This window comes from Mustela lutreola, chromosome 3 (genome assembly GCF_030435805.1).
Source record: "Mustela lutreola isolate mMusLut2 chromosome 3, mMusLut2.pri, whole genome shotgun sequence".
NCBI lineage: Eukaryota > Metazoa > Chordata > Mammalia > Carnivora > Mustelidae > Mustela > Mustela lutreola.
In genome coordinates, this window is record NC_081292.1 from 160,956,167 (window position 1) to 160,978,102 (window position 21,936).

General features: G+C 43.6%; 1 protein-coding gene across 16 annotated transcripts in view; it reads right to left on the bottom strand.

Annotated features, from left to right (window-relative positions):
• Positions 1-21,936, bottom strand: part of FMNL2 (formin like 2) — a 321,014-nt gene that overhangs the window by 227,893 nt on the left and 71,185 nt on the right. The window contains exon 1 of one of the 16 annotated variants that reach the window (XM_059167307.1): positions 14,888-15,265. The exons of the other annotated variants lie outside the window; for them this stretch is intronic. Within the exon in view, the coding sequence (XP_059023290.1) occupies positions 14,888-15,031 (144 nt within the window). The 5' untranslated portion in view covers positions 15,032-15,265. Of the gene's footprint in view, positions 1-14,887; positions 15,266-21,936 lie in introns of those variants that run through there. 16 annotated transcript variants of the gene reach the window in all.

Here is a 21,936-nt window from a genome sequence, read left to right on the forward strand (position 1 = left end):
TAATAGGAGAACACATTTCCTAAACTCAGTCATATTACAATCTCTCAACCTCCACATGGACAATGAACACCACTGCACTCTGCAAGTGAGAGGATAATTGTTTGACAAAATTAATATTATAAAAATCCTCAAGTATCCAACTGCTCAGAGTACACATCTACTCCCACATTTTTTTTTAATGAATTGACACAGGCACTTTGTTGTTTCTTTATGGGAGGGGGGGGGGAAGCACAAGTGTACATGGGAGGGGCAGAAGGAGCCAAAGAGAGAGAATCTTAAGCAGGTTCCATGTCCAGCACAGAGCCTGAGGCGGGGCTCCATCTCACGACCCTGAGATCATGACCTTGGCCAAAATCAAGAGTCAGATGCTTAATGACTGAGCCACCTTGGTGCCTCTGGTGCCACATTTTTTTTAAGTTCAAGACAAACAGGCAGATGCATTATATGCATGGAATTACTGAGCTGAATGAAAAAGATGGAGGGGCTCCTGACTGGCACAGGTGGTAGAGCACACTGAGTCTTCATACTGGGGCCATGAGTTCGAGTTCCATGTGGGATGCAGAGATTACTTAAAAATTAAGAAAAAAAAAAAAAAGATGGAGACTATTTGATCCAAAAATCTTCATTTCACAGAGAAGAAAACTTTGGCATAGAAATTTCAACCTGTTTAATAATGTAACATTCACGCCCTCAGGAGCAAGAACAGGTCTTGGATTCCTACCATCCTGTGTGAAATCAGACATAAATCTGGTAAGATGATTTTCTAAAACCTTGGATATTAAAAGTGGAAGAAATCCACCAAAATCTAAGGCAACCTGAAGACAGGTATCACAAAGAACATTAGACAGGACAGAAACACGAGAAGTGGACCATTTAAGGGATGTGTTAAACACCAACCACACCAGTTGGGCAGCAGTGCTAGGCTGCGAGTTAGCAACGGCTGGAGAACTGAACTATGAAGGCTTCAGGCTTTTGTTTGTCCCTTAAATTTCAATAAAGTCTCTATCTCTGAAAGGGTATAGGGAAGAAAAATGAAGCGCTCCAGGCAGGACACCACTGCCAATTCATGCTCCAGTTCTCACAGGAGGCCCCAAACCAGACTCCAGTAAGGGAGCAGGAGTTCACATGCAATTTAAGGCAGGGGCATCAGCCCAAGAGGGCACAACCCCACATGTGCATGTCTGTGTGGATGCTGCACACAGCCATAGGCTTTAAGCATTTTCATGCAACGGTGACAGGTAAACCTCCAGACAGAGCAATCAGACATTGCTAGAATGTATATGGCATGCTGTAAGAACTAGAAACAATTTCACGCCCACAACTTGAATTATTGCCATCCAAAGTCACTAACGATTTAAGAGCAATAAGCACATTATAGAATTATAAAACACTAAATTTAGTTAAAATATAAGGTTTTCTATAAATTCTTGCTTCCAAGTACTAGAAATTTCTTTTCATAACACACTACAACAACCCCCTAACAAAGAAAAATGGTATCATTTCAGAAAAGTTCTGAAAACAGAATTTGCAGAGTTGGCCCCTACTGTATACTCGATGCATGTGGAGTTAAAGAACAAGGTCTTGAATGACAGAGATGGGATTACTTAGAAGATACAACAAGATTTCAAATGGAAAATATGTTACAAATGAAAAGAAAAACACTGCAGCTTAGTAAGACCTATTTCTATGGCATTTTGAGCTTTAAATTAAACCGTAACAAATTACCACTGCTGCTCCTTTGCTTCCATGATAAATTTATACACAAAGTAACTATGACTTGTGATCTGCTTACTTTTTGTCCCTTACTCATTTAAACCACGAACTTCTGTAACAGCAGGAACCAAGCCTCTGATCTACTATGGTCTTCATGACCACTGAATGCAGAACCTAACGCAGAGGAGCCACTTAAAGAAAAAAAAAATGGAATGATCATTTTTTGGGGGATGAACATTTTACCAAACAACTGGCGAACATTTTTCCAATTTGACAAAATGCAAAGTTGGCAAGAACAAGGGGAAAAAAGTACTGTCACATACCGATAGTAATGTACATCAGGACCTCTTAAGGAGTCATGTGGCAACATGGCAATACAGTAAGACCCTTTAAAAATAAAGTCAAGTTTCCATTATTCACTATTTCACTATTAGGTGGAAAAGCCAAGGGACAGCACAGGGACATTCGGTGCAATCCTACTTGGTTCTGCTTTGAAGGCAGTGGGTCCTTGCTCTGTACAGAGAGTAAGTTCCTATGTGTCCATACCACTAAACGCCCCCGGGAGTTCATCTATAGTGTGACCCACGTACAACCCACATACCTAATCTCAGGGGCCCTGTTTGAATACATAGCAAATTCTGGAAGGATTTATAAAAGCACCTCACAGAGAGTACCTGGAATGGTTATACTGGGGAATGGAACGGACATTCTGAAAAGAAGACTGGTTTTTCACTTCTACCCTTTCAATGTATTTTCACTTCCTGCATTTCAACCTCCTTTTTAGGAGGGATTTTTTAAAAAATTGTTTATTTATTTGCCAGAGAAAGAAAGAAATCACATCAGGGGGAGTGGCAAGCAGAGGCAGAGGGGGAAGCAGGCTCCCCACGAAGTGGGGTGCCTGATGCAAGCTCCATCCCGGAACCCTGGGATCATGACCCGAGCTGAAGGCAGGTGCTTAACCAACTAAGTCACACAGGTACCCCTAGAAGAGATGTTACGTTGCTGGAAGGAAGGAAGGAAAGAAGGGTATAGAAGGTAAAAAAACAACAAATGATTTTAAACTAACTTTTCCCAGCTTGTCTTTACTCTTCTGCATAATAAATTTTAGGAGTCAGTGGTTAGAGCACGGGTTTTCATTTTACGCTTATTTGGGGCTTAATCAGGATCATTTCCTGTTCCAAATCATTCCAACATCACACTGGGAGAAACAAACCAGGTTGGCATGGTGCCCCCCCTACGAGGCATGAATGCGTCCTCAAAGGGATCTGGAACACACGACCCCAGGTCCATGATTGCACAGGCACCCAGCCAGGGGGTCAGCAGGCCCGGGGCACCCTGGACACCATGAGGGCAGGAATTCCGTTTCCTCACATGGCTCAGCTGTGCTTAAACATCTACTTTTCTTACAAAAACCTTCTAGCTTTATTCGAGTTTCTAAACGAACAGGTGAGGAACTCAACCTTCAAGTCCGTTTTCTTAGGGTGGTTCAAACTGACGCTAACAATAGGCTCCACACAGCCTCTCTGAAACTCTCAAGCAGCGAGCGTATCTAAAATAGGTCATTGCTCTTCAGCCTCTTCATGTTTTCTAAGAAAGACACACATCAGCTTCAGTGGCCCATCAGAATCATCTGGAGAGCTTTAAAAAGAAATTCCCAATACCTGCGTTCTACACCTCAGACCAGTGAAATCAGAACCACTGCATCTCCACGGACGATCCCAGAACGCACTTCACGTCAAGGCTGGGTACATTCATCCTGTTGTTTGATGAATTATACTCAGAGGGTAGAGCAACATGGCCTTTGGAGCTAAATGGGAATAAAACAAGTGATACAAGACTAAAAGGGTGGCTCGTCTGTGTCTCTGTGGCTGACTGTCTGTGCCACCAGATCTTCCAAATACACAAACCGCCTACTGGACTGTTATTGCTGATACCTACAGCTATGCTGTAGGAAATGAATGCATTTCAGCCACAGACCGCCACGCAAATAAATACCCCCTGACTCCCATAGCTCAAGGTCCACTGTGGCCTCCAACACCCTGAACTGCTCTTCCCTACTCCCTTCCTCCCCACCTCCCATCTGCATTTATTCAGATGCCAGAACTCTTCAATTATTTTCCACAGTGGCAATGAGGTCGATAAAAAACACCATCATTCTGGAAACAACAGGCCCCGAAGCATACATCTCCCGTAATATATAATCAAAGGGTAACTGAGGCCATGTCCAACCTGTGAAGTCAGACGCTCCTCCAACAAAACAGTGCTAAGAAGCCTTGCTACCCTGTGTATTCTACTCAAAGATCACACGGTTTGTTTCTTGGAATGCTCATTCCAGAGAGATGGGGTGGGAGACAGCATCACTTGGAGACTGCCAAGAAATATTCACTGGAAACACACGGAAAACCACAAAGGGCACTGCCTTAACTGACTTCAGCCTAAGCGGGGATTCATTATCTCCTCCCAGCGTTACAGACCCCACCTAACTGGAACTCCATTCAAGATGTGATGGCGGGGGCATGTTTCAGAATAAAACACCTGGTGTAAATGTGACTGTTAAACTCTCATTGGTTCTGGCATTTCAGGAGAGAGCACTTTGGTTATTTCCCTTCAATTACAATGAAGGAGTACAATCAGTACAAATAAAGAAGGATGCCTTATCATTCATAGTTCGGTTTTGGTTTTTGTTTGGAAATTAAGCCCAGGAATTTAAGAGTTGTCAGAAAAATACGTAATAAATAAAATGTTTAAAGAACTGTAATTAGGAGAGATTTTACCAACATTTCCGACACCTGCACTGGGAATCCACAAGCCCAACTTCACGTTCATCAACAGCCCAGAACAGAGGGGGACTGTGTATCTGCTTGACCCCCACGGGCTTTGTCTCCAAGTCCACCTCTGAAGCAGCACATGGCCCATCTACCCAGGAAGTAAGAGAGCACAGGCCTGTGTCCTTGGCTTTAGAGCAAGGTTCCATTTTGGATTTTCAGGATGCAGAAGGAGCAGGAAATTAAGCAGTGGGGCACCTGGGTTGCTCAGTAGGTTAAGCTTCTGCCTTTGGCTCAGGTCATGATCCCAGGGTCCTGGGATGGAGCCCCGCATCAGGCTCTCTGCTCCGTGGGGAGCCTGCTTCCCCTTCTCTCTCTGCCTGCCTCTCTGCGTACTTGTGATCTCTGTCTGTCAAATAAATAAATAAAATCTTATTTTAAAAAAAAGAAAGAAAATTAAGCAGGAAAATGAACTGTTCATCTCGTCTAACCCTTTATTGAACTTTGCAAAATGGATTAAACCATTCTAGGCTGCAAGCCTACATATGTAAAATGAGCAGGTTGTGCTTGATGTGCTTACAGCTTCTTTCAGCTTCAAAACCTCTTCTAATTTACAACTAGAAAAAAGGGAAAAAAAAAAGACACCTGAAAGGTTGACAGTGAATAAACATTAGAGACTCAAGCACTCTCACCAACACGTCTTTGATCAACATTCTCTGTGGGTGTCTGACGGATGCATGTTATACCAAACACCGTAGGAGACAAAAAGGAACAGTCAGATTCCTGACCTCCACAAATTCGGGAAGATACCTAACAAATGTAAATATTTACACACACACATATGTGAAACAGTTAGGTTATGGAGCAACCCAGCAGGAGACCATGTGACGGAGTGAGTGGTATACACAGAAAGGTAGGTCTGTGAGAATCAAGAAGTAGAAATGGCAATGAACGGTCTGGGGTAAGAAAGTGGCAGAAGGAAATAATTACGAGACTCCCCAGTACCAGAAATAATAACCAGCCCTTTAAACCACACATCAATCCAATCTACCTAACACCACCACACAAGTTAAGAACATGAGGGCTGGAATGCCTGGGTGGCTCAGTTGGTTGGGTGGCTGCCTTCGGATCAGGTCATGACCCCAGCGTCCTGGGATCGAGTCCCACATCGGGCTCCTTGCTTGGCAGGGAGCCTACTTCTCCCTCTGCCTGCCACTCTGCCTGTGCTCACTCTCTCTCGTGCGCACGCTCTCTCTCTCTCTCTCTCTCTCTCTCTGACAAATAAATGAATAAAATCTTAAAAAAAAAAAAAAAAAAAAAAAAGAAGAAGAAGAACATGAGGGCTCCTCACAGTCAATGGCATGACCATGACTATGTGTTTCACAAAGCTAAGAAAGGCGCTACCAGAAACTGAACCCCTGTAGGGACAAATGCCAAGAAAGTCTCTTAAACTGAACACCTGACCCATTCTATTTGCCAAAGAATGTCCCTAAATAAATGATGGACAAAAACTTAGAGCAATTTCATTCATGGGCAAAATCAAAAGGTTAAAACCTGGAGCCTCGGCCCTGAATGCCCAACAAAGTTACCCATCGCTCAGTCCACATCTTGGGTAAAGAGTTCTTCTGTGCTTCTGAATCCTCCCTCTTCTGGTTCCCAAAGTTCAGTTCTGCTGCTCCATGGGTCAAACCAAGACTTAACATCTGGGACTTAAAGATCATCGCCAACATCAGATGGTTCATGTGGTTCTAGCAGAAACACACCCTCTGAGAGCAACAAGGCAAGCAGAGGGCCAACCATCCCCATCTTTTTTTTTTTTTTTTTTTTCAGATAGGGAAGTCCCAGGAAGGTTGACAATCCTGACTCCAAAGCTACACTACACTGCTGCTGAGCCAATAAGACGGTACCCTACCGCTCTCTGCACAGAGGCTGCCCAAACAAGAGGAAAGGGCTGTCCACCAAGTCAAGTCACCCTCAGTTAATTAATCTCCACAAGTAACACGTGGCTAAGCCTGACACTTAGTCCCCACCTCCAACAGAAAGAAGCTGATTAATGCAAGTCAGAGAAGCTACATCATAAACTCATTAGACGAGGAAAGATGGTTTTATTACATTTCATGTATTCTCAGTATCTACCATTCAACAGAAGTGCCAAAATACTGTTGTTGTTGTTGTTGTTGTTGTTGAATTTAGAAAGCTAATCAATATAAATTATTAAAGGCATATGTTCTCATTTGTCTCAATCAGTAGAGATCCTATGTCTGAATGTTGCTTTTGAAGTCTGTATTTTAAAACAAATCCACACAAGCTGATGCAAGAAAGAAAAAAGCAGTTGAGTTTCAAGTTTAGCAACTTTCCAATTTTTAATACATCAGAACAGTTCTGACAGATTGCCCTACATTCCACATACTGTCAGATTCCCTCTTGGGCATCTTCCTGTGATCTTTAATAAGTTCAGATGCCTTCACTGGATGAAAATCTGCCAGAAGCAAGATAAGGGCCATACCCAGCAGAATAAAGAGAACCCGAAAAAAATAAAATAGAATAAAATGAAGCCAGCGTATTTGAAATGAGTACATAAATCAATTACTGAACCTCACATATATTAATCATGAAGAGCCAAGTTTTCCTCCCACTAAATCCACCAATTAATATTCACTAAACATAAATATGAACACATATCCAGAAGGGGTCTCCTCATTTGTACTACCTCAGTATTTCTACAACTTTCCTGCACCCTAAGGACAGAAAGGAGTAATATGCAAAAAGTAGAGTGGCAATTTTCCCCTTTGAGGCTACAATGGAATTACTATCACGGTTGGCATTTTCCAGATTCCCAATTTCCAAGGAAAGTTCTGGTGGGCAGCCGACCTCGGCTTGCCTCCCCAGAATTCTAGTGCCCTGAGAGAATAAGAGGCTGTCTCCCTAACCAGGACAAGGTCCCAGGCTTCAAAGTACTCAAGGTTAATGGGCAGACCCCCAAAAGCCATAATATAACTATGTACCAGACAAGAAGAATGGGGCCAGGCTAAGGACAGGACACAGGGCAGTGAACTGGGCCCAGTTGCTGTCACAGATCCTTCCAGGCCAGGCTTCCCAGATCCTTGCTGAGAATCTTTTGACAGGAACACAGCCCCCATCCTCTCCCGCCACAACACACACCCCTCTCGGGTAAGGGACCTCTAGCCCAACACTTTGCTTCTTTGGTATCTGGTATACAAACCGAAGTATGTCCAGGAAAGCATGTTCTGCTTCCTAGAATTCCAAGGCAAAAGGGAGAGTGAACAGAGCACTGAGTCCTGGATGACAGGTTACATGCTATGCCGACCACCAGGATGGATTCCGTCAGACCTTATGTGATGCTTTACTAAGGCATCTGAGAGCAGAGCCCGACTCAAGGCTCTGACTCTTTCCCACAGGTTACTAGCTTATTTCTTCTGACTCCTTCCACACCTCTAGCTAACTACTGCTTCCCTCACTCTTTCAGTTCCCTTGAGTGCTTTACAACACTTAGAGTAACACGTTCTGATTCCTGAGGCCACCATTCCTAGCACTGTGACACCGGTCATAACATTTAACTTCCCTGGATCTATTTCCTCATCTGCAAATTATAAACACTAAGAGTACCTGTCTCAAAGGCTGTTACGAGGAATCCATGAATTAAAGGAATTAATCTTCACAAAGCACTTAGAACAGTGTCTGACATGGTGAACACTGTATTCAATGTTTGATAAAATTAAAACATCAATTTTTAAAATGCTTTCTTCCTTTTCATAATCAGCTTTTTTAAAATAAATAAATAAATAAATAAATAATAAAAACCTGACAGCAAATCAGAGGATAATGCCACAAAAGGCAGCTTAAAATACAAACGTAGTGATCCGAAGGGGCACGTGCACCCAAATGTTTATAGCAGCAATGTCCACAACAGCCAAACTATGGAAAGAACCTAGATGTCCATCAACAGATGAATGGATAAAGAAGATGTAGTATATATACACAATGGAATACATGCAGCCATCAAAAGAAATGAAATCTTGCCATTTGCGACAACGTGGATGGAACTAGAGGGTATCATGCTTAGCGAATTAAGTCATTTGGAAAAAGACAACTATCATATGATCTCCCTGATATGAGGAAGTGGAGATGCAATGTGGGGGGGTTGGGGGGTAGGAGAAGAAGAAATGGAACAAGATGGGATCGGGAGGGAGCAAAACCATAAGTGACTCTTAATCTCATAAAACAAACTGAGGGTGACGGGGTGGAGGAAGGAGAGGATGATGGGGTTATAGACATTGGGGAGGGTATGTGCTATGGTGAGTGCTGTGAAGTGTGTAAACCTGGCAATTCACAGACCTGTACCCCTGGGGTTAATTATACATTATATGTTTATTTAAAAAGTTCAAAAAAAATTTTTTAAAGGCAGCTTAAAGTTTGGGACAAACAGAGTGAAGTCTTAAGGGCAAAGGAAATGTTCTAAAATTAGACTGTGGGGCCGGTGGCACAATTCTGTAAATCTACTAAAAAACCACTGACACATCCAAATGAGTTGTGGCATAAATAATACTCTAATGAAATATTAAAAAAAAAAAAAAAAGAATTGAGACAACCACCTATCAACCTAACTAAATCAATTATGTCATCACCAGAATGAAAATTAAAATTCCAAGCAAGGACAGGGTGAGAATTCAGGACACAAACTCTGGCACGTCTTCCTGGCACGTCATCCCAGAGCATCAGAAACCCAGGTGATTTCCTCACACTGGATATCCATGACTTCAACAACTGGCAAAACAGGGGAACAAGAGAATGCTTAGGAAGCTTCTGGCTTCTGGGAAGAGTGTTTCACATAGGCACAGAACAATTTAAGCACCTGTGACTAAGAAAACATGCCTTGACAGGAAAGCCCTTTCCCTGAATTTCTTAAGCCTATTCCCCTAAACATGGGAGGCTGCACAGCGTAACTTAACCAGCTCAGGATTTCTGAGGTTTCCAAAGCAAATGTGATTTCAAACCCAACCTGTATGGCCTAGAACAGCTTCATCAGACCTATCCAAGCCAGATTCCTCATCAATAAAACCAGCCATCTTGTAGGCATTACTAAGGAATGGAGACAGCAAGTGTCCAGCACCTAGCGTCTGGCACACAGCAGACGCTCCAACACAGTTGCACAGTATTAGCGATTATGTTATAATTCTATTTAAACACAATAAAATGTAAACAAAGCTATCACAGTGCAAACTAATGAGGCAACTCATAAGCCTGTTCTTTAATCCACAGTTACATGATTCCTACCACATCAATCCCCGGGACTATCTCTCTGTATACTCAGAACAAAGGGAATGAGCACCTTGGCAGCTGAGGTTCTACAACAGGAAAGCATGCTCTCACAAGAGAGTTGAGTCTTCTTGCATTTCTAGAAGTTTCTAGCTGAATTCAAGGTCCTTTGTTAAGCATTGAGGTAACTCTATGAGGAAGAGTCAAGGGAGTCTGCCCCTACCAACTCTTTACTCTTGGCCATGTTTGTGGATTTCACAAACTGAGTGACCACTCCTATGTGTGCCCCCTTTGTAGGATCAGGGGGCAGACACCTTTATTTCAGAATCATATCAGAGTTTCCCAGACACCTTAGCACTGACCTGCAACCTTAACCTGTCCAGAAAAAGAAGAAAACGTGTTTGTTCTCTAACTGAAGTACCTCACATTACTGGCTTTGGGATTAGGCAAACCCCCAGAAGGTCTGCAATAGTCCAGTCATTTATTTTTCAAACTCTGAAGTCATTCATTCAACTCTGACCTCTTCAGAGCCAAAGACTTTCATGGGAGCTTTGCAGTCCCAAGGAATCCCAAAAAATCCCAATCCCAAGGAATGCCCAAACAGGAAAGGAGTTGAGGACAGGACTCTTTCTTTTCAGTCTTACTATCTGACCTACTAGGAACAATGCTTACAGTATTTTACATTCTAGAATGTTCCCCGCTATGTGATACATCTACCCGCTAATGACAAACCTGGCAGAACCACGGATCATCCGACAGAAGACATCTCAGGCAAGTAACAGGCAAACCTGAGTCTGGAACCCAGGTCTCCTGTTGCTGGTCTTGTGCTCTTTGGGCCTCTACAGCTGAGACGCCGGGTAGAACCTGGTCAAGTTCCTTTTGGGGGGAAAGGGGTGGCTAAGTATCTATACAGAAGCACTATCATCAAGGAAGCCACCCCCTGTAACCCCACCATGGAGCTGAATTCCACAGACATGGATCAAGTCCTTCGGGTCCATTCCATTCACTCCTCTCTCTGCTCTCGTCTGCAAATCTCAACCCAGTCAACTGGAAGGACTAGGCAGCTCAGAACTGACTGTGTCAGTCCAGAAATTTCTGGACTCAGAGACAGCTGGTCAGCTCCTTCCTCAAACACAGATGAGCTCATCACTGAAGCCCAACAGTCCAGGCTGGGGTGTGGTCCTGGTCACTTCTGCCTTATAGGACAAGCGTCCATGCTCGGGGAGGGGCCTGATTAATGGTTGGGTTATTGTTTTGTATTTTGTTTTTTCAGGTAATACTCAGAAATAGATGCTTCTCTCCAAAACTACAAGTTAAAAAGTAGTCCGCAGGAAAGGGGTATGGATGTTTTCTTTACTAGGATTCTAAATAATATTAATCTCAGCCTTTGCATCATGTTTACCAATGAAGCGCCACAGTAAACATGTTTCAATCAGCTCTACAAAGAGTCCATGTTGCTTGCAAGCAATCTCTGTAGCTTCTGAAAGTTTCTAGAATTTTTGGTGACCAAATTAGTCTTTGCACAAAGCATTCATTTTTTTGTCTCTTCTCTTTTAAATACTCTGGTATTTAGTGACCATCTCTCTTAATGGGATATTCTAAGATTCTTTTTCAAAGGCTTTGTTTAATCACTGCCTTAGCCTTCTGGTTAAATTGGGCTTTTAACAAACTGGCCTGCAGGGGACATGTTTTTAAATTATTCTCAAGCTTTCCCTACCTCTTCAAAGTTTTCCTAAACTACTTAAAAGCCTCTCAGCCTTGAGGAAAGGATGATAAATTAGATGATTCTGCAAGGTCTCGGTTGCCTGGAGGGGCCTTGGTCTAATCCACTTTGTCTAACCAGAAACCTGCCTCGTAAGAACCAGACTCATTCTCATGTTGTATACTTTCAACACATGTGTTCACCGTAAAGTTCCTCAGAGGTCCAAAATGGGCATGGGAAGCCCTACGGTTTCCTCCTAGGGTATCCTCAAAGGCATGGACACACTCTTATTCTGTCTTTTTCTTGTCTATAGCAAAGGCCACCTGTGCCTTCTTGGTTCAAATTTCGTTTCTTCACACAAGTGGCAACTTCAATATGGATCCTAGAAAGACACAATTAAACAGTCATTCTTGGGCACCTGGGTGGCTCAGTAAGTTAAGTGTCTGCCCCTTGATTTCGCCTCAGGTCATGATCTCAAGGTCCTGGGATCAAGCCCCAGTTAGGGTTCTGTGCTCAGTGGGGAGCCTGTTTGAGGAGTCTCTCTCTCTCTTTCTCCCCCTCTGCCCCTTCTCCCACCTACACTCACGTGCGTTCTCTCTCTCTCTTTCTCTCAAATCTTTAAAAAAAAAAAAAAAGTCATTATAAAAGCAAGGATGTAAAATGAAAAGTATGCTGTTCATACATATTTTTTTAAATCTAGGCACACATGCAATTCACAATTGCAATGAGATCATTTCACACCCATCAGGAGGGCTATTATTTAAAAAAAAAGAAAAGAAAAGAAAAAAGCGGAAAATAACAAGTGTTGACAAGGACAGGGAGAAATCAGAACCCTGGGCACTGCTAATGAGAACAGAAATTGGTGCAGCTGCCATGTAACATTAATCACAGAACCACCAGGGGACCCAGCAATTCCATTTGTTAGTGTATTTCAAGAGCTGCAAGTAGGTCCACAGACACTTTTCACCCATGTTTACAATAGCATTATTCACAATACCAAAAGGCAGAAACACCCCAAATGTTTATCAACAGATGAACAAAATGTGGTACACACATACAATGGAATATTCTTTAGCCTTTCAAAAACATGCAATTCTGAAATAAGCTACAACACAGATAAACCTTGAAGACTTGGTGCTCAGTGAAACAAGCCAGGAACAAGAGGATACACTGTACGACTCCACTACTGTGAGGTGCTCAGTAGAGGCAAATTCTCAGTCTTCTCGTGCAAACTGAGGTGGAACAGAGGAGGCCAGGGGCTGCCGGGCAGGGGCTTGGAAAGGAGGTGTTGCTGCCAGGGTGGAGATTTTCAGTCTGAGAAGATTTGTGTCCTAGAGGTGGATAGTAGTGATGATGGAACAACACTGGGAAGGTACCAAATGCCACTGAGCTGTACACCTGAAAATGGTAACCTTTTTTGTATATTTCACCACAATTAAAAAAATAATGTGGCAAAAATTTTCAACTCTCATAAGTTAGGAGAAAGGAAATTACCAGGTGAGAGGTATTAGAACAATGGGTGACTTTTCCAGGTTCCAACTGTTCCAAGAGCTGCTATAACTTTTAAAGTTGATGCATTTACCCCACACTCACTGGTGCACACAGAAACACATGGGGCAGGTAAGAGTAACAGTCAGGGTCGGTGAGATTTTAGCACTAAGTCAGTGAAGCACACGGAAGGCCAGTTTATAGGTCAGGGCAGCCGAAGTAGATGGGAACAGAGCAAAGAAGCAGATATCTTATAGGCTCGCCTATTTTTCTCCTTCTCCTGTTTTGTCTTGAAAGTCAGCCCCTTGGTCCTAAGCCCCAAGGCCCTGACTATCTTGGATATATGTGCACAGATCACAGGCACACCTGTGTATGCACACATCTGACACCCACAATGCCCTACACCACTGCGTAAAGCCTTCTTGGCCCCACCATCGGCACGCAGCACTGACCAACAGCAAGGATGTTCCCCTGCCCCAAAGTCTAACAAGTCAGCAGATATAGCTGACAGAAAACCAAGGGATTTTCTGTATGCATCAATGTCATTCACAGAACTCCCCAACTCTCATGGGTAAGCCATAACCTTCATGTCTTTTTTTTAATCTGAGACTACAAACCCAAGTTCACCACAAACCTCAAGGAGTCACCTCTCCATCACTGGTCCCCAAGGGGCAGAAAAGGGACATCTATCATCTGGATTCCACACAAACTCACATTTTTTTTTAAATAAAGATTTTATTTAAAACACACACACACAGAGAGAGAGAGAGAGAGAGAGAGAAAGAGAGAAGCAGAATCCCTGCTGAGCAAAAAGCCTGATGTGGGGCTCTATCCCAGGCCCTCAGATAATGACCTGAGCTAAAGGCAGACGCTTAATCGACTAAGCCACCCAGGCGCCCCTAAGTTCACGTATTTTCTACTTAACTTAGGGAGCCTAGCACATGTCAGATTTGCCTATGCTACCTTATGTTTGTTCAAGTGACATTATACTCCCCTGTGAGACTAGGAAAATAAACACCAATGTAGAAATCAACACACAGAATGCGAATTCCTGCACATACCCACAGAGGACAACCTAGACCTGAATCACATTATTTCAAGTCCTTTTAAAAGCAGACTCCCAATCTGGGAGACCGTGGGGGACTCTTTCACTACATCCATGAAACATTCACCCATGCTAATAACCACAGGCTGTTCTAATTAATTACCTGAGATACCACAGATTTCAGAATTTTTTTATGTTGCCTTTTTTTTTTTTTTCTTTAATTCTGTTAGCTTCCTTGACCCACTTTTTCACGCCTTGGCTGTTAACACTTGAGAAATTAAAATTTATCCCAATAGGATATAATTAAATGTTAAATATAGCAACTAAAATCTAATCTCATTGAAAGTCTCCTTTCAGAGGTGCCCCCGTGTTGGTGTGGCTAGGAGTCAGCATGGACAACTCTGGATTCAGACACTTCCAACCACGCTACATTTGTAAAGGGTGCAGCTGAGAGAGGCGAAGAAGGACCCCCCCACCCCGATCTGATTGTGACTTTGATCTTCCTCTCCAACTGTTTGAAGACCTAGGCAATTTCATAGCAGCTTTGCCAAACATCTAGCCCACTCCCTAGCGTGAGGGCTCAACCATGTGAAGTTTCTTACAGAAATTGGAAAATGCGTCCATTCCGCACGGAAGCTGCAAACAAAGTACTAGTCACTGGCTATGGTCACTAGCCACTATCTTGCTTTGAAAAAAGAGTGAACATCACTCCTCCAAGGCAATTCCAGAAATGCGGTAAGTACCCTGAACGTCCTTCTCTCCTCCCCATCCCTCTTCAGCCCTCACAAGATCCTGAGAAGAGAACTGCTCGCCCTCTTCTACGGTTACCTAAGAAACAATCTCAGCAGTGCCTCTGAGCCCCGAGCGGCGTATCTATACAACAATCCCTCCACTTACTAGTCTCTCAAGGGTTTTCTTCCATCCACGCTTGGCAGATGCTCCAGTAAGTAGGGTTTTTCCAACACCCTGGGAAGTGAACACTGACCATCCATTTCCCGCACTCCAAATTCCAGACCAGCTGGCAGCCCCACGAAGGGGCATCTGAATTCAGGGCTTGCATCTGTCTGGATAAAGGCGCTGCGACTGTTGCCCCTGGTGACCACACTCACTTTGGCAGAAGAAGCTGTGGTAAATATTTCCCTGGAGAGTCAATTCACATCCACCCTGTGCCTTTGTGCAAGGAAACAACTTCTTGCTAATTTATCTTGAGAAAACTCTTCTCTGAAAGTTCACAATGCTTCGAGGCAGCCGTCGCTCTCTCCCTTCTGACTTCTATTACTTATCACGGAGCCCCAAACTGGCTCAAGCCAGAACAAACTCAATGTCCTTGGAGAAGCTACCATCTCATAGCAGAGTTAAGAGTGGGGAAAGAGATTCTCTGATACTCAATATTCGTTAGTGGCTTCAGGGCTCCGCCACCCACCTCAGAAATAAATTAATGTTAGCGAGCTGTACCAGAGGGATGCCTGAATACTGAGTTGCCCGACTAGAAAACACCTAGCAGGAAAAAATGCACAAAACACACTTGTAGGGTGACTCAGTTTTTCAAACTGCTTTTAGGAACCAGTATGTAACTTCAGCTCCACAACAAGCCTGTGGAATAAGCTGAGTGTTATCCCTATAGCACAGATAAGAAAGAAGTAATGTAGGGGCAACTGGGTGGCCCAGTCAATTACGTGTCTGTCTTCAGCTCAGGCTGTGATCCCAGGGTCCTGGATCGAGCCCTGCATCGGGCTCCCTGCTCCCTCCTGCTCCCCATTTGTGATCTCTCTCTGACAAATGGAAGGAAAGAAGGAAGGGAGGGTGGGTAATGGTGCTTATCCACAAGTACTCAAAAGCTAGGAGAGCAGGGTGAGCACCTTAGACAAACCCAACTGCTCTGGCAGAGACTGTTGTCTCCAGACAAAGAATCCGTGCGATTCAAAAAACAAAACAAAACAAAACAAAAACAAAAAACAAAAACACACACACACAACCCTCCATCACCAAGAAGTGGGACCTCACGTAGGATAATCTCTGGGTTTATTAGAGAAAACCAATAACATAACAGAAGTGACACAAAGCTGCCCCAGAAGACCAGGTTTATACCTCTGCTACAGGCTTTCTTCATCACAGCTTACAATGACCTAATTACCAGCGACGGATGCACCTCTGACCCTTGAGGAGGTATTTTCTACTGGGATATTTTCATATCTGTGTGCTTCGGGCACACAAGTTCAACAAGTCCCAGAGAACCTGAAGGATCTTCGTATTCATTATTTCCATGCATCTTCATGAAAAATAACATCAGCTAATAGATATACTCGAGGATTCTATCGCTTTATTAAAATAAACCATAAGTGACTCTTAATCTCACAAAACAAACTGAGGGTTGCCGGGCGGAGGGGAGTTGGGAGAAGGGGGTGGGATTATGGACATTGGGGAGGGTATGTGCTTTGGTGAGTGCTGTGAAGTGTGTAAACCTGGTGATTCACAGACCTGTACCCCTGGGGATAAAAATATATGTTTATAAAAAATTAAAAATTAAAAAAAAAAATTTTGTGTAATAGCATTACAGGCGGCAACCAGTGAGTGACTACAGCTGTAAGTTAATGTGAGTGTGTGGGGGACACAATGACCTCAGAGATCAGAAAAGCCAACAGCCATCTTGATTCAACCGAAACCGTGAGAAGGGACTGATAGAAACTGGTAGGGTATTAAGATTAGAGCTTACTAAGGTGGGCTAAACCCTCTGAGGTGGGCCCTAGGATCTGGCTGAAGTGTGCCTAGCCACTCAGATTTCTCCTGATGGGCTGCTGTGCACCAGATATCACCGTACGAAGGAGAGAAACATCCTTGCTGTTGAAGAGCTAACCGTCTCATGGGAACACTAGAAAGCTTCCGTACTTATCCCAGAGAGCCCACAACTCAACAGTGGACATGTCCACTTCTCACTGGAGCATCTCCAAGGGCAGGTGACACTGGGTGAGAGCTTTAATGAAAGTTACCACAAGCAAGTGCAGTAAGTAACACCTCCTGTGGGAGGGATTCAAGCAGGAAAGGAGGACAAAATCATCCCACTGCCAGTTAGGTTCATCAAGAACCATGAACTTTCCCAAATACAAGCAGGGTACAAAAACAAAGAGATAAAAGAGTCTGTATTAGACTATCATCAGTCAAGGATGCACCCTATAACCCTTGAGATAACCATGGAAAAAAAAAAAGTAAAAGAATTAAGAAGTCAATAAACAGGAAAAATGAACGAACAACTCTTTGCTTAACCCAAAAGAGGTCAAGAAGGAGAGAAAAGAACATAAAGTAGGTAGATCAAATAGAAACCAAATTGTAAACGGTGGATAAAACCTCGAATGTCAGCAATCACACGAAAGGTAAATGAGTCAACCACCTGTATTAAAGTAACAGATAAAAACAAGAGACGAAGGGACGTGAGCACACTACCAAAACCATGAAAGAGGGTAAAAGCTGTCACGTGGGCCTGTCTTGGTGTCCACACCAAGGAGCCTGCCAAGTTGAGCACAACCCTGTGTGCGTCAGGATCTCCAGCTCTCACAACTCATTTGTCTGCATCCATGTACTGTTAAGAAAGCAAATCACTTTATTGGAAAGGCCATAGAAAATTCTGCTGTCTTGCTGCTTCTTAACTGAGAGAGCCCTTGTTCCTCCCTGCTAGGAATAATTCATTTAGTGCATCCTTGCATATGCGTATTAAACCCTGCATTGTAGCTAGATGATCACATTGTGTTACTGGAAGCTCCCTAACAACTTTTCGGGGGGACACCAGAAATCATGGAAAGGGGTCCTTTTTCCTGCCCACATTCTTTGCTCTGCCCTCCCCCTCCCCCTCCCCCACCAAGTCCCAGACTCCAAGTACCAGGCTCCATTAGTACAGTAATAAAACCACTACTGTTTGGTTAGCAGTAATGAGTTCTAAAAGCATCAATGGAGTGTTTCATGGAGAAGGGCTACTGTGAGGCACAGCAAACGTTCCCGGCATCAGTCAACTACAGTAGATTGTAGCAGCCTTGTTTTAAGCATGTCAGGAATGCAATGAAAAATAGCACAATCCGTGCTCCTCAAGGACAAGAAGATTTGGCTCAGACAATCAAACAAAATGACCAATGACTAAACACACTCATTTCTACAGAGGCTGGCTCCATTGTTTCCTTGTCCTTAAATGTGGGTGTAATTATTGTCCTAGAGCTGCAAGGTGGCTTCTGCTGCTGAGGCTTACCCCACAAAATATCAGTCACTCTGACTTCCTGACAGTCTCTGCTACGAAGATATCCTTCAGCCCTTTGTATCTGTTAAATCTTCAAGGAAAGGAAGGAAGGGGAAAAAAGAGACAGAGAAAGACTCAAATGAACTTTTGGGTCAGTTGTCTGCTTACTGAGTTCAAGGACAGAACTGAGGGGATGCGTAGGGAACCCTCCTGGGTCTCCATTCCTGCATCAGGTTTGCTGGGTTGAACCACAGGAGATCCCTATCATTCAACTATTTTTGACCTATAGTAATAGCAAGATCAGAAGGCTCAAAAAAAAGGCCACAGAAACACTTGATCACTTAGCTGAGATTAAATATTTAAGTTTCCATTTCAGTTTACCTCATTACTACTACTATTACTACTTTCTGAAAAGTTTCTTCACTTAAAAAAAAAAAAAATCAATTTTTCTCTAATACAGCTACTAGCCAGAGAAGTACTCCGGTAACTTCATGCTTTGGTCAATCCAAGTTTCTCCATTCTTCTCTACCAAAAGTTCCCTCTAGTTTTTGGGTAGGGCAGGGGTTGCTTTGTTTGGTTTTTGTCTCATAGTAGGTGCAATGGCACTTTACACCTACAGATGAAGAAACAGCAAGATGAAGACTATTCTTTGTCCTCCCTGTCCCTTCCCTGAAGATGGAAACAACTTCAATATCCTTGCCAAGACTAGACAACGGCCGGCTTCCCTTCCACCCAGAGGGGCACAAGGAAGAAGAAAAGAAGAACAGAAACACATCAATACTTGAATTAGGATGATAAACTACAGAAATGAGGCAGAAAGTGACAAAGGAGATTGGTATAGATGAAGGAAGGAAGGATAATAGAAGGAAATGGACAGGCTTAAGAGTCCATGAAAGTCTTTTTTTTTTTTATTTTTTTTTTGGTAAAAGATTTTATTTATTTATTTGACAGACAGAGATCACAAGTAGGCAGAGAGGCAGGCAGAGAGAGAGAGAGAGAGAGAGAGAGAGAGAAGCAGGCTTCCTGCGGAGCAGGGAGCCCGATGCGGGGCTCGATCCCAGGACCCTGAGATCATGACCCGAGCCGAAGTCAGCAGCCCAAACCACTGAGCCACCCAGGCGCCCCAATAGTCCATGAAAGTCTTGAATTATTTTGATTTTTGTCAATACAGAATTCTCAGAAATGCCTATACAAAATTAACACCTGATAGATCAAAAATCTTTGAATACCTACCATCTAGCCACAGGATAGGAATCAGACGGGAACCAAAAATTCTTTCTGCCTTTCCCCTGTCCCATAGGAATTTTATTGTCTTTATAAAGACATTATGACTTTTATTAATAGAGGCCCTAAAAATAGGTTAATCCAGGAAAAAGTTAAAATCAATTCATCAGAAGACTGGCATAAATTCTGTTTCTAATTTTAAAAAAGCTAATGTATATTTAACAAGTACAGAGGAAAGGAAGGATAGTTCTAAGACTGAAGAGAAGACAGAATCAGAAAATAATCTCATCTAAAGGGCACTCAAATGAGATTCGTGTGTAAACTGCATATTGTCTAGCCTCCCCTTCCCTCCTACCCTTGGGGAAGAAGTGTCTTTTGGTGTTCTTTCTGTGCCCTATTTAGCTTATGAAAACAATACACAAGGAGAGCCTTCAGCAAACTCCAAATGCCACTGGCCATGAACTCAAGGTTAACCAAAAGAGCAAGAACCAGCCTCCTTCGTACAGGTTATACAAAGAAGAATGAATTTATTAAGTGATAACACAGTCAAGGAAATGGCGGCGAACAGACAGCACTCCAGCTAATGAAGAATCCCCAGGCAGAAGATCTTAAGAAGGAGATTAGTCCCCGCGCCACCCCAAATGACTGTGACCTAGCATCTGAATTCCAAATAACACCTGGGAGGCAGCTTCGAGGCCACCAACATGGGGTCACCTCCCCTGACAAGTTACACCCTAGAACCAGCACACGCCCCTGCTCTCTTCAAACGTGGCTCTATGTTTAATTGAAAGCTCGACTCCAAAGGAGACAAAGGCTATTTTATGATGTCAAATAAAAGGGTACCACCGTGTGCTCAGCTACCTGGTAGTTCAGTCGCACCGGAGTTACTAAGTTAACTTGCACCATTCAGTGTGCTAGGAATGTGCTGAGGTTTCCTGGGAGTGAAACAGAGGCGGAGCTGGCCAGGGTTGGAGGGGGGAGGGTGCAGAGACAGCACTGAGCCCTAGCTGGTAGAGCGAGCACATGACCACATGACCGGGGACCCAATGCCTGAGCTCAGCCATAACCCTGCTGGCTTCCTTACTTACTTAGCCCAAAGTGGGTTAACTGTGAAGAGGGTCTCTTAGGAAGAGAGAGGGAGGGAGGGAGCTATCTCTCTCTCTTTCTCTCTCTCCAGGAGAGTATGTTCAACATAAAATGAATGGGCAATGTAGACAATGGGTAATTCCTAAAGGAAGTGATGTATTTCTTCTCTTGAGCAAACATTCTTCCAACATTCTCCCCGCTGATGGTGTGTAAAATAACACTTTACTGACACACAAAGCCAAACACACAACCAATGAAGTCTATTTGTTCAGGCTTTTCTCAGGGAGCATGATTTCACTTTCCCTTCCCAGAAATTCTCTCTTTTCACAACCCTCATCAAAACCTTACCTGCCTGTATCTAATGCTCTCAGCACTGGGTATCGGGCTGACTCTCTCTTAGGAAATGAAATGCAAAGAAGCTGATGGCTCCCTCTGTTTCTCCGAATAGAAAATACTTGCTGGAGGCAAGGAGGGTGGGAAAGGAAAAGGTATCCTTGACAGAGCACTGCTCTAAGCATTCCGGAGAACACCTGGGGGCAGTGGCTTGCGATTCTTTAACTGCAGGTAATTAACAGTTACCAGCATATTCAGTGATTTTTGTAGCAAGCAGGTGAAGAAATAATTTGGGGCAAAGGGCACAAGGACACCTCTAGGCAGCTGGCCAGCCACCCTAAGACCACACTGCTCACAACATTAATACTCTCTTCTAAGGGGAGGCTTACTTTAATCAAGGCAATCCTTCATTTGGGAAGATTTACATTTTCACCCAGCAAAATAAGCTGGGGAATAAAAACATGTAATGATTCGTGGTGAATCCAAAGAGCCATGCATGCAGAGGCATGAGGGGAAGGATAGTGGTCAAACGGGCTTGGGCCCCTTGACAGAATCCACGAAACAATATCAAGCTCAAGATTTAGTCAGCATTCTTCCAAGTCAGGGAGAAATCTGATCGGCTGCATGTGATTCAGCCAGGCCTGTGAACGCTGGGGTCCCTGCCACAATGCTTTTCAGAATGCTGCATGCCCCCAGCACAAACTCTGACAAAGGCTGATGAAGAATTTAGCATAAATGCATCCTTCCCAAGGATGGTCTCTATCAGTCACTGACAAGCACTTTCCTGCAGTAAGAGACACCAGTCCTATCACGGGCTAAATCAGAGGACAATGTGATGGTGTGATGTGTCCATCCGGGCTCCACTGCCATAGGGATCGGTCAGCTGCTGGAGTCAACACCCAAGGCCGAGGCCGACAGGAGTTTGGCACAAAAGACACGTGTTCACAACCTAGGTTCCACGTTGACAGCAAGCACTTGGAGTGACAGCTGTTTTCTGAAAGCCAAGAGATGAAATTACCCATGATAAAAGGTTACTGACTGTTGTCTAGGAAGTGGAGTCCAGAAACATGCCCAAGACAGAGCC